This window comes from Pyrus communis, chromosome 9, assembly GCF_041283825.1.
Source record: "Pyrus communis isolate YQ-2024b chromosome 9, ASM4128382v1, whole genome shotgun sequence".
In the NCBI taxonomy this organism is placed as follows: Eukaryota; Viridiplantae; Streptophyta; class Magnoliopsida; order Rosales; family Rosaceae; genus Pyrus; species Pyrus communis.
This window is the reverse complement of record NC_142573.1, coordinates 25,316,269-25,328,965: the sequence shown is the minus strand read 5'-3', so window position 1 is coordinate 25,328,965 and position 12,697 is coordinate 25,316,269. Positions and strand designations below refer to the sequence as shown.

General features: G+C 35.5%; 3 protein-coding genes across 9 annotated transcripts; all 3 read left to right on the top strand.

Annotated features, from left to right (window-relative positions):
- Positions 1-2,234: 2,234 nt before the first annotated feature.
- Positions 2,235-4,254, top strand: LOC137740819 (carboxypeptidase). Its single transcript, XM_068480625.2, has 2 exons — positions 2,235-2,610; positions 3,949-4,254. Exons 1-2 carry the CDS (start codon positions 2,301-2,303, stop codon positions 4,101-4,103), a joined length of 465 nt encoding a protein of 154 aa, XP_068336726.2. The 5' UTR covers positions 2,235-2,300; the 3' UTR covers positions 4,104-4,254.
- A 1,249-nt stretch (positions 4,255-5,503) lies between these two features.
- LOC137740740 (uncharacterized) lies at positions 5,504-6,212 on the top strand. Its single transcript, XM_068480560.2, has one exon. It carries the CDS (start codon positions 5,549-5,551, stop codon positions 6,044-6,046), a length of 498 nt encoding a protein of 165 aa, XP_068336661.1. The 5' UTR covers positions 5,504-5,548; the 3' UTR covers positions 6,047-6,212.
- A 1,572-nt stretch (positions 6,213-7,784) lies between these two features.
- On the top strand, positions 7,785-12,473 carry LOC137740366 (uncharacterized). 7 transcript variants are annotated; one of them, XM_088700616.1, is made up of 10 exons: positions 8,257-8,377; positions 8,493-8,568; positions 8,830-8,869; positions 9,255-9,504; positions 10,687-10,758; positions 10,870-10,937; positions 11,048-11,201; positions 11,582-11,662; positions 11,758-11,847; positions 11,967-12,473. In XM_088700616.1, the coding sequence occupies exons 4-10, from the start codon at positions 9,256-9,258 to the stop codon at positions 12,042-12,044; spliced, it is 792 nt and encodes a 263-aa protein (XP_088556742.1). In that variant the 5' UTR covers positions 8,257-8,377; positions 8,493-8,568; positions 8,830-8,869; position 9,255; the 3' UTR covers positions 12,045-12,473. The 7 variants fall into 7 exon arrangements, with proteins under 7 accessions (XP_068336341.1, XP_068336339.1, XP_088556744.1 ...); XM_088700614.1 differs by having other exon boundaries at positions 8,258-8,377; positions 8,830-8,875; XM_068480240.2 differs by lacking the exons at positions 8,257-8,377; positions 8,493-8,568 and adding an exon at positions 7,785-8,040.
- Positions 12,474-12,697: the final 224 nt, after the last annotated feature.

Sequence of the window (12,697 nt, the reverse complement as noted above, 5' to 3'; positions counted from 1 at the left end):
CGTAATTGTTCGGTTTGTGGTTTTGAATTCTTGTGAATGTTGATGTTAAGAGACCGAACCAAAATTGATTCGGATGTCACATGCGAGTACTAATAAAAGGGGACATCAATTCGGCTGACTATAATGGCCGATTTGATTTTATTTAAACAAAGAAAATAGATGAATAATGCAAAACTAAATCGTTTGATCATGTAAGAATATTTTTATCGTCTTGTAAAAAAAAAAAAAAAAACACACACACACACAGAGAGGTGAACCCAACCATGTTATATCTGATAATTTTTCAACAATCTCACAAAATGCGTTGATTCATGAACTACTCAGCTATGAAAATTTCTACTTTCTTAACTTTTTCCACAAATTTCCAAAAATCTTTTTCCCCAACCAGTTTCTAATTCTATCTAACATATTTGAGTAATGCAAAATATCGTCTTAAAAAAGCGAGTCGAATAGGAATGGTAGCAGTTTGGTTTAGAGATGGAAATATTATACTCATCCCCGTAACTATGAAAATTAACCATATTTATAATCGTAAATTAACCATTGGGAATTATCTATATCCATACTCACCGGATAATAGATTTATCATCGGTTAACGGTTATATCAATCTTCTTATAAACAAATAGTATATTCGTCATTAAACATTTGATGTATAAAATGATTCAACGAACGAATCTTGTCAAGTATTAAAATTAAAAGTAATGCTAGGAAGACCAAAATTTTAAACCAAATTTGCAAACTAGAAAATGGGTAACCAATATGAAATGAGCACAGTAATCAACACTCAAATAATAATCTAATTATCAACAATCATATCATTTGGTTTTCAAATTTAGTTTAAAATTTTTGGTCTTCCTAGCATTATCCTAAAATTAAAGCATTAAATATAAAACATTGATGACGTTGACTACTCTTTGATATCTGTCATAAACACCATTGAATTCTCATTGATTTTGATTCAAAACTTTTGAACTTTCTCACAAAATGCAACTCAAGCAATGCAACTTTTGTATTCTTAAAATAATGGTTTGGTGAATAATTAATGTACATATATATTTATATAAGGAAAATGATCCTTAAGGATCTTAGGGATCTTGTAATCGTAATTGTTCATCGTACATTATGCGGTTAGAAATCATTTCAAAATTTAAAATTTAAAATTAAATATAAATAGAACTTAACAAAAACTGATCGCATGATGTACGATGAACGGTCACAATCGCAGGATCCCTAGGAAAAGGATCCGGCTAGGATCCTTTTCCTTTATATAATACTATTATACTCTATATAAATTATATTATATATTGTTTGGTTGAATTCTGGTACGAATATAGATCAAGAATCTTATAATTATATTTCAAACCATAAACGAATAACGGTTTTTTTATTAACACCCCACATGTTGTTGAATACATCCCACTTAAAAATATAATACGAAATAATTTGTAACTCTAATATGAAATGACTATTCGAGCCTCATAACTACTCTTACTCTACATTGTAGAACAAAACCCTAAAAAAACAAACATGTTGATGAAAAAATATCTTTTGATGAACGGAATAAAATATCGAGTTTTGCTCCTCGTTCATTCTTTGGTTTTCACATTCAAGAAATTATTTAAATAATGGAATAAAAATTTGACTTTTTGCAAAGCACTGCTCTAATTGGAATCCAAGAAACAGGAAGCAAACTGGAGAATGTTGTAAAATTTTAAGATGTAATTAAATGTAATATTCTTGTGGCTATTTGATGATAAGAAATTCAATGTTTTTTGGCTGGTTGGAACTGACATGACTTTTTAAGAACAGTTCCTACCATTTGTCCATCAGGCTTCTTAGAATCCAACATGATTGTTCAAGAAAATTTTGACGGATGTTTATAAATCAAACGGCAAGATGGAGATTTTATACCACAATTTAATTCATCTTTCTTGTCTTTAAAATGTGGATTATTCTTTTATTTGAAAGAGATGAAGAGTTTGATGTGAAGTTAATTAGTTGATGATTGTGGGGGTGTGTGAGATATGAGGTGTGGGGTGCATAAGATGTGAGGTGTGAGCGTAGTATTGAAAAATACGTGAGGTGTGTTAAGAAAGATTTTAATTTAAAAAGTAAATGTAGAGTCTATTAAGTATGTGAGGTGTAATCAAAGATGTTAATAAAACAAGCCAACGAATAATCTTCACGATTTTCCCCTATACAGAATATGCCCGAAAGTTCATACCCAAATCCATTCAATTTAGACGATTAGCCACTGTTATCGAATTTAACAGTGAGAATTGTCATTCACACGGATGAAATGCCCGGTTCTACCCCGGACCGTTTATTAACGATTCTTGAAGTCGAGACACCAGCTAGTTTTGTTTTGTGGGTTGTGAGCTTTGTGATGGCTCTGCTGGGTTTGGGTTATGGTTTTCCTCAGTCACCGGGTTATTTGCTTCCTCTTCATCGGAAGCCGAAACCCACATTGAAATTCGCCGCCTTTCGATGCTCTGCGGCAGAACCCAGCAACCAAATAACCTTCAGGACCTGCAAGAATTGCAAAACCCAGTTCGACCCCTCCCTCAATAACCCCCGGGCTTGCCGCTTTCACACCGCTCATTTCGGAGGTACCTGCTTATTTCTTCCATTATCTTCTTTCCTAAATAATTTTACTTGGATTTTATCACAATTTACGAGGGATATTACGAATCTAAGCTGGATTTTTGTATCTTCTTGTTGAATTAAATTTATTTACACACAGATTGTAGTTGTATTTTGAAACCATACCGGCTTTCGAATCGAACTTGTTGTGAATTCCTTGTTGAATTTGTGATTATGCATTAGCAGCTGGGCAGTTTTGTGAGGTATGAAACTGTTGATGAATGCATTACTGAATTTGCAGTCATAAGCAATTTATAATGGATCTTCCTCAATAAGTTAACCTGCCCGGCTATTGGGCTTAATAATCAGAGTCCTTTTTTCGTTCGTTTTGCTATAAGATGGATACAAAATGGCATCTATTCATAAATGTTTCGAGCCATTGGAAATTCTTAAGCATGATCTATTTGCAAATACTTAAGATGTTGCTCAATGTGACTGACTGAAGAGTTTTGCAAATTAAAGTGCTTTAGGCTCTGTTGATGTATTCTTTTTTATCTTTTCCATGAATCGGTAGTTCTTCCACCACTGAAAGATTGTTCTTGAGAGTAGAATATGAGTTCATATCAAAAGCAATTCAAATTAGGTTTTGGTTGTTGGCTTGAACTTCAGATTCCGACAGAACTGAAGAGGTTTCAGTCCTGTCTGCATATTGCTCAAAGAGAAATGCTTACAGCACTTGCTCAAAAGAGAGTCCCTAGGTGGACTTCCTGTATAGTGGGTCATGCTTAATTCTTGATCCAAAACCCTGAGGAGGCAGCAAGTCCGTTAGCATTCCTCTTGTTCAGAATTTACTCAGTGCAATCGTATATCAGTTGCAACTAAAGAACCATAATTTAAACCGGATAGACAACTTACTTTATACTGCGTTGATGCCAAAAGATGTAATTACTAGTCCATTGTGAAAGGCTGAGTTTGGAGTCTTTTTTTGCTTCCTAGTTGTTAGATTGCTTTAGTACATAAGTTATTGCAATTTTTCAGAGAAAGAGCTATGGGATCAAACCCATGTACATTTTAAGACATCCTAGGTTTTCCACGAGTACTTAATGAAATTGCATAGGGTTGTTCACGTTCAAGTTAATACAAAGAGTGCCTGGTCAAATTTGAACAAATTGCGATGGTGTTCAACTTGTTCGCTAAATAAATACCTTGACAGTAATAATGTCCTGTTTTGGGTGAGAATGATTGGTAAAGTTTGTAAATTTAGTTTCATTTTATCGTCATCACTTCTTCGATTTTGTGTAATATACTTTGGTTTTAACGCAACTTCAATTCGGGTCATACTTGTAACATCTGCAATCAAACAGGCGAAACGAAGAGGAAGTTTGAGAGTGTTCACACTGGGGGGACCATGAATACTCCTGACTCTGGCAAAGTTGTTCAATACTGGCATTGCTGTGGGTCTGAAGATCCCTTTGACCCTGGATGCACTGCTGCTCCTCACTCGTCCTACGATGACTGATGTTTTTCTGTCCTCTGCAACATCACATGATCAACGTCACCTGGATATTCGATTGTTTGCTAGTATGAATTCTCTTCATCATTTTTATACTGAAAAAATGGTGCATTTCATGTTCTTTTTTCTTCTTTATATTCAACCATATCAGATTGAAGATTCGAATTGTTTCTAGGCCAAAACTCTAATCGTTCTTCAATATTGTGATCAATTGTGTACAAAGTAATGAAATGTTGGAATTGTTTATAAATGGCAATGAAGTGATAGCATACACTGATATGATATGTATTAAAGGGTGACCCTAAGCCAACAAGGCACCCCACTTTGCGAGGTTTGGGGGAGGAATGTCCTTCGTATGGCCTTACCCTTGCTTTGCAAAGAGGTTGTTTTCATGACTCGAACCTGTGACATTTTGGTCATTAAGGAGCAACATTTTCGTTGTACTAAGGTTCGCCCTCTGATATGATATGTATTCCTTGAGATAATTGGTCATGCTGCTCAAATTATATACAATACAAATTGAATTCAAATTTCTCATTACTTCTCTTGGTAAATGATTTTTGCATAGCTTGCTTCTCCTTCTGCACACCTATGTTTAAAACTGTTTCTTGATTTTTCTTTGCTTTGTACATTCTAAAGGCCGTAAATTGTGGATGGATGAAAAAGTGCGTGGAAATCACTTACTTTTTTCTTTCCACACGGAACTGTAAACTATTTACTAGTGGGTACAAGTAATCACAGACTTTTCTCTTTTGTTATGTTATAGTTATAAATTTATTGTAATCCTAATTCATTATCGTACGTTCCTTCTGTCATCATATGCACTAGCCACATGGCTTTAATCTTAGGCTGTTTCTATTCACACATACTTGACACTTCAAATTTCTCGTCTCATCCCATATTTTTTTTAGAATGGCACCTATTTTTGTTGTACGGAACATTAGTTACCAAATGTGGTAACTCGTAAACTTGAGTGCTTAAAAAAATTTTATCCAGTACTATGCTCGAATCCTCATCTCCAAATATCAAATATATTATTTTTATAGGAATACACATGGCTCCCATAAATGATACAATACGGCCTATATATTATAATGCTTGCAAACCTTGGAATGTACGTACGCTTCAAACTTCAATTCGTATGAATTAATCTTAAGCTCCGTCAACCCAAAAACAAGTATATTTAAGTGCCGACCCATCATGTGGCCGGCTTCCCTTCCCAATTCACAAGGAACTGTCCATGTATCGACACGTGGTGCCATAATTTCTGATCCAAAATTGAAAAACGCGGAAAAAAACACGTGTCAACTACCCATGTACTACGTTTCGAGCTCAAACCATTCCCTAAGTTTGCACCTATAAATACAGACAGGACCAATAGTCAATTCTCAACATCGAATTGGTTGATCGCATTCGCATCCAATTTTAATTTCATTTTCTTTCACTCAGACATGGAAGCAACTTGTCTACGTTCCTCCTCACTTGTTCCCTTGCCATTTTTGCCTGCAGGCAAATCTCAGTGCACAAGAACTGGATTACTGCACAGGAGAACAATGCCAAGGAGATCATCAAGTGCAAGTACCGGCACTACCGGGCTTGTCGTTGTAACAGCTGCGAGGGACAACCGCGAAGGGCCATCGCGATCCGTGGTCGATGAGAGCTTGATCGTTCTGAGAAAACGCATTCACGAGATGAAAATGGTGGAGAGGAACTACGAGCCTCCTCAGGAATGGATGCATTGGGAGAAGCAGTGTTACGCAAGTTATGATGACCATGTTTGTAACATGGTGGGTTGTCTTCAATCGTTTCTCATGAACACCAGGCCTAGTGTAGCCCTTTCTGTGCTACTTCTCTTCGCCGTCAGCGTCCCGGCATCGACGGCCATGATTTTGCTACGGTTCATGGAGGTGGCTAATGGGGTTCTATCTACCGTTCATCATTTTGGTTGATATGGTTATAGCAATTGGCTTTGTAACTGTAAATATACAATGCGACTGATAGAGATTTTGTATATTTATTTCTTCAATTGGACTTTTCTGTAATAACCCCGAGTTTTTATCATTTATAGTGCGAGCTAAGTTGCCCTCCTAAGGTCTTTCTTTATTTTGACGATTTGTGAGGTCTCTTTTATATGATCTTTCAGATTAATCTTACGATAAATTAAGTTATTAATTTAAATAATCTTTGTTACATGGAAACACAATAATTATATGAACTAATCAAATTCAAAAAACTTTCTCGCATGAAACCTTCTTTCTTCTTCCCCTATCGTATCCCTTCCACATCCCTTTCTTATCTCCTCTCCATCTCTCTCTCCTCCACATCCCCTTCCTCTCTCCATCTCTCCATCATTCACTCCCATTGTCTCCTGAGTTTTTGTTTTTTTCCTTTTTGCGAATGAAAAAGAGAGAGGACATGTTTCAAATTTTTTACCGGCGTTAAAAAATTTCATAGGATAAAATGGTTCACGCTTTCAAAAAGAAGGGGATCCCAATTTTCGAAACCATTCTCAATTTTTTTTGTGTTTTGTATCTAATTGAGTTTGAATATTATTTATAAAAGATTGGATGTGTAAAGTTATTAGGATTTTATGAAATTGGATTTGTTGAGTTTAGATATTTAATGAGGAAACTAGGTATTGCAGATATAAGAGATTCGACATGATGTGAAACCTTCTTCTTTCTTTTTATTTATTTATTTATTTATTTATTTTTGTTTTATCAATTAGGATTGGCCCAACGTGTAAGTCCCGTTGATTAATCCCTTCATTGGTAGAAATCTTCATCTGCACAACATTAGTAATTGACCCTTTGATATATAAGTAATTAGTAAATCAGTAATTATTCGTATTTAACTTTATTATTAATTAGACGATAAAAAGGGGACTGGAAACTAGCTGGTGATTTCGTCACGGTAGTTTATCTTTTTGGTGCATTGCAGGGCCACTATTGTGTGCTTCATCAATGCCAGAAATCAAATCTAAGACTTGCCATTACTTTTTCTATATTATCTACACTAAAAGAATGAAAGAATGGATTAAGGCCTGATTTGGTACTGAGGTGATTCTGAAAAGAGCTGGTATAAAAAAAAGTGGGAGCTGTTTTTGTGTTTGGTAAACATTCAGCTTCAGTTTTTTTTCACAGTTTTGGGTGAAAAAAGGCCAAAAACAAGAAGCTGCAAAACCCAGCTTTGAAAAACTGGCTTTTTTTCATATCTGTTTTATATAAAAGTTTACCAAACACTATAATAATGTTTTTTTTTTCAAAAGCACTTTTACAAAAAAGTTTATTAAACACTTTGCTATTTTATTTCACAGCTGTTTATTCTCACAACACAACATAAGCAATTTTTTTTTTTAAAACACAACAATACCAAACCAGCCCTAAACCTTACAATAAATTAGCAATATGATTCATTCTCGCCTTGCATTTGAATTTAAGACCTCTATTATTCGATTAGAACAAAACATCATAACAATAAAACGCGTACTAGATAATTCCTACTCCCACTTGACTTGACCCAACCGAAGTCACGGTAAATCGAGCAAAGCGGCGTAAAAATATGGAGGGAAATTGAATGTCAAAAGAGTAAAAAGAAAAACGGGGAAAGCGGCGAAACAAGGAAAGAGGATGTCGATTAGTTTGGCGACGTGGGTTATTTGCGGTTAGAATCCCCCTTACCCTTTTCACCTTTCCCTCGATAAAATGCTTCCTCTCTTTTCTCCTCCTCCTTCTCTCCCACCCAAACTGTAAAAATGGTTGCTTTCTTTCTGATGGGTCTTCTTTTCCGTTAATATTATGAATTCACAGCACTCCATTGTTTCTGTAAATTTGTAGTAAGTGTGTGCAACGACAACACTCCATCTCTTGCTTCCATCGTTTCAAGCAAAAAGATTGCTGCTTTCTTCCTTTCTTCCATTGCAGAGAATTCCATTCCCATTCCTGTAAGTCTCCCTCTCTCTCTATGATTTAATCTTTCCCACTTTCCATTCATCAGCTTCATTAATTCATCTGGGCAACGTCATTCTCTCTCTCTCTCTCATTGGCATTTCTGGCGTATTTTGATTTGGGGCAATTCTTTGGAGTTTTTGGATTCTGGTTCTTTTTTGTTTTCCATATTATCAAAAGAACTAATCTTTTTTCATTGGATGATTTTAGTTTTGCATTTTCAAATTTGGGTTTTCTTTGTGCCATTTCAATGCTGTTAATTCTTTGTTTTTAACTAATATTCTGTAAAAGTTGCTAGAGTTGCATTTTCTGCTTCTGATTTTTCACAAAAAGGTACATTCACTTTTGATATTTTCCCCCTTTTGTGTTTTTTTGCTTAGCTTTTTCTCCCCTATTTACCTTTTTTTTTCCTCTCCTGCCTGATGATCCTTTATTAATCTTGATGCAGCTTGAGTGCTTGTTCTTTTGCCCACACCTCCTTTTTTGGGATTCTTCTTCTCACCACTTTTATTTGTTTTGAAAATGTATGGATAATATCTGTTGCAGTGATATTTAGATTTCATTTTACTAAGTTAATTGCTGCCCAATGTTTCCAGAACATCCCTTTCATTCGTGAGAAAAATTGAGTGAAATGGAGGAAAATAGGAATTTGGGTTTTTCTGTTAGATCTTGTTTTACTTTGTAATGTAAGAAATTTACCTTCTTTCGAGAATTCAGAAGATTGTTAGGGTTTCATTATTGTCCCACAATTATATATGTCTCACATCTTTTCTTTTGATGAATAGGGTTCATTTTTATTGTGATGCGTACATCCGTTTGACTGAGGTACAGGTGATGTTCACAAACCTTTGTTGGTTCTTAGTTGTTGTACCTTGACAATTTTAAGGTTGATTGTTTTGGTGACCCTTGTAGATTGATTTATTAAATGACCTAATTGTATGAACTTTAAGGTTGATTGTTTTGGTGACCCTTGATGTCCTAATTTGTGCTGTCAATTAGAACAGAACATTTGGCTTTTCAATTTCACCATTTTTTGACAATGTTTGATTCATATACTTCGTTAATGGATCTTTTGAGTGGTTGTCATTTTGAAATTATGCAATGTTATGGTGTATTTTAGTTGCTATTATTCGGTGGAGATTAAATTTGAAATCCAAGTTAGGCTGCGTAGAAGATTTTTAACTGAACTTTTCTTTTTTATCATTTAAAGGATGGGGGATCATTTTGTGTTGTTCGTGGATCGGTTGATCACTGAATCTACCCTCGAAGCTGTTATAGAGAGCACATATCAGTTGCAGCACCCAACACCCACAACAATCCAAGATATCATGGAATCTTCCCATCAAATAGATATGAATACCCTGTCATCTCCTAGTAAATTTGTACAGTGTAGGATTTGCCACGATGAGGATGATGATTCAAACATGGAAGCACCATGTTCTTGCTGTGGCAGCTTGAAGGTACGCTGCACTTTAGTTTGTGCATTGTCTTTTCTCTTTGAAACTTCTGCTATTTGATGTTCAAAGTTTCAGTCTTGTGTCATCTTTTTCAGTGCGTCTGTAAGTTTTGTTTGGGAATGACTGTAGTCTTATGTTTTCAGTTCAATCAAACTCATAAATATTCCTTTCTATTGCATCCAATGCTTCAAAACTGAAATACCTATGTCCCGCTTTATTGATGATGTCGACGTTGTATGCCAAAATTCATTAGTTGTGCTCCTACTTCAAAATCACAGTTCCCTCACTACAAATACCTGTCTTAAATTATGGTTAATGTTACAAAATTAGAAGTTGGGAACACAGAAAATGGGAGATGGAAATTTTTGAGAAAGTGATGTTTCTATGAGTTGAATGGAACAATTGGCTATATCATTCCTTATGGATGTTGTAGTATAGTTAGAATCTTAAAGCCGTTGGATAAATTTCTCAATAATATGTTTACTCCAGTTCACAGAAGGTTGCAAGTTTTTTGCGTAAGTAAAGACTGTAGACCAAATCTAGACTCCTAATTGTGGCCATCAGTCCCTGACTTTGTTACCGATGATCATGTCAAGTTGTCTTAGTAGCTTATTTATTCATTCCATATGGTACAATTACGTATCATATGGCAAAAACAACTATTGTCTTTGTCAGAGGAGCATAAGTTATCAGGGAAGGGGAAGAACGCTAAGACTTAAGGGGGATGTATAGTTTTGGCTGTGTAATGAGTAACCTGGACAGAAGGAACAGGATCATACCTTTGAGGATTGTGTAGGTAGCAGCGGTGGGGATTTGTGGGAGAAAGTTTGTTTCTGGTCTTCACTATGGGCTTCGGTGTTGTCAGATTTTAAAATTTGTCCCTTTCGTATATTTGGCTTGATTGGAAAGCTGCTATTAGTTAGCTCTTCGAGATATCTTAGCTTGTTGTGTTTTCTGTATGTTTCATTGTTTGATTTTGAGTTTTTGTTTACTTCTTGTGCACTTTGTTTATTTTTATTGTCTTCTGCAGTAAAATGTTGCTTCTTTTGCAAAATAAGACGACAACAACAACAGCCATTGTCTTTGGCTTTCCCTTTCTCTGTACCCTGCTTTCTGTCCATGTCAAGTAATTCCACTGGCTTTAGAATGGAGTTATTTATTTATTTAATCTTCACATATTTGTAGTACGCTCACCGCAAATGTGTTCAGAAGTGGTGCAACGAGAAGGGTGATACAATTTGTGAAATTTGCCACCAGGTATGCCATTCCTTTACAGAACATGTTTCTAACTTTAGTTGTGTTTTATGATCATTATTAATTTGGGAGAATTAAGAATTTTCATTTTCCCTGTTGAATGTGAAATTGCAGCAATTCAAGCCAGATTATACAGCACCGCCTCCTCTATATCATTATAGTGGTATCCCAATGAACTTCCGGTACTATCTACCTATCCATATTCTCATGGTTTTCTGTTTTCAACAAAAGATCTAATTTCATTTTTCAGAACCAAAAACATTGTATACTCAATTTGGTGTTACCATGTTAGGGGGAACTGGGAGATTTCCAGAAGGGACCTGCAGAATCCTGGATTTATAGCAATGGTTACTACTGATAACGGATACCTGAATACGGACTTTGCTGATGAATACTCAGCTCCTTCTTCAAGAAGCTTGATATGCTGTCGTATAGTTGCTATCATCGTACTCTCTCTCTCTCTCTCTCTCTCTCTCTCTCTCTCTCACACACACACACACAAAACAAGTGGAGACTTGTGAATAGCCATTAAGAAAGAGTTTTAACAAGAAAAAAAATGCCATAATGGCAGAGAAAGAACTGGAAGAAGGGGCGACGTAAGAAAAGAAAGAACTACAAAACCTAGTAACATGCAGATGTTCACATGATGAAGTGGTTTAATTGTTGAATTTTTTCAACCTATGGGGGAATTATTCTGTTTTAAAGTTATAAATGAAAATGAATACACATGTTTTTGAATATGTCAATTCTGTCTAGCAAGAATTAATTGGTCTTGTGGACTTCACTACTTCAGTCATATTTTACAGCATTTTTTGTTTGTTTTCAGTTCATGGTTCTTCTGGTTTTACGCCATACTCTTCCAATCTTAATAAGTGGAGCAGGAGAGTACTCATTGACGTTATTCACAGTGAGTTTTACTAACCCCATTTTTTTATTTAAAGGATGAAATGCTCTTCAGGCAAATGTAAAAAAGAACTTACTAATATTTTCGTTATGCTGTAGTTAATGGTGTTGAGAACGATTGGAATTCTTTTTCCAATCTATATCATGGTTAAAGTATTCACTGTTATCCAACGTCGGCGGCATCAACAGGTCAGTCATATAAGAAATTCATTGACCATGTATTAGGTACATAGTTGAGCTGCGAATGCCTTGCTTTTGCTCTTACTGAAACAGTAGAACTTATTCTGTTTCATGTGTCTATGCATTAGGATCCTCAGATTTCCCTTGACACATCAGACGAAGAGAATGACTTTGCATATCCATCACGTTTTATTCAAATTCGATAACTGATTCAGCCACTAGTCTTGGCCGGAGAATCATTTACTATTGCTGCAACATCCCGAAAAAGGGCTCGAGAACCAAGATCTCCAGTTGTTTGTAATGCAGATGAAAGTTGTGGCCGAAGGCAATGTTCTTACATCGTCAGTTCAGGACAATGTGCTAGAAGCATACGCAAACCCTTTGCTTGCCGTGATTCGGAAACCTGTGTATATGACAGCATTGGGTATGAGCCTTTTTATTTTCAAGTACTTTCATACGAAAACTAGGAACCTATACTTTAAATGTACATGTAAATGTTAATGCTGTAATTCGATGTATTTCCGTATCCAAAAAGGGGACCCAGAACATGATTCAATGATCCTATGAAGGAGAGCAGTTTGCACTTGGCAGTGCAAGCAACAAAACATGCTTTATGCAACTCAGTTTCTACCTCATCCTTCTCTCACCTGCTTTCACTGTTAATATACAAATTACCCCAAAAAAAGGTGTAAATTGCTATTTTCTCATAAGCTTGTGGAGGCGATGCTCTTCTTTGCAATGAAATGAAACCAAATGATTTGGAAATTGGCCGAACAAAGGCCAATCCAAACCCCATTAGCATTGGAATATTTAAATATAACTTATACTACATAGTTGAAGATTTAAACTTGGGTATAGA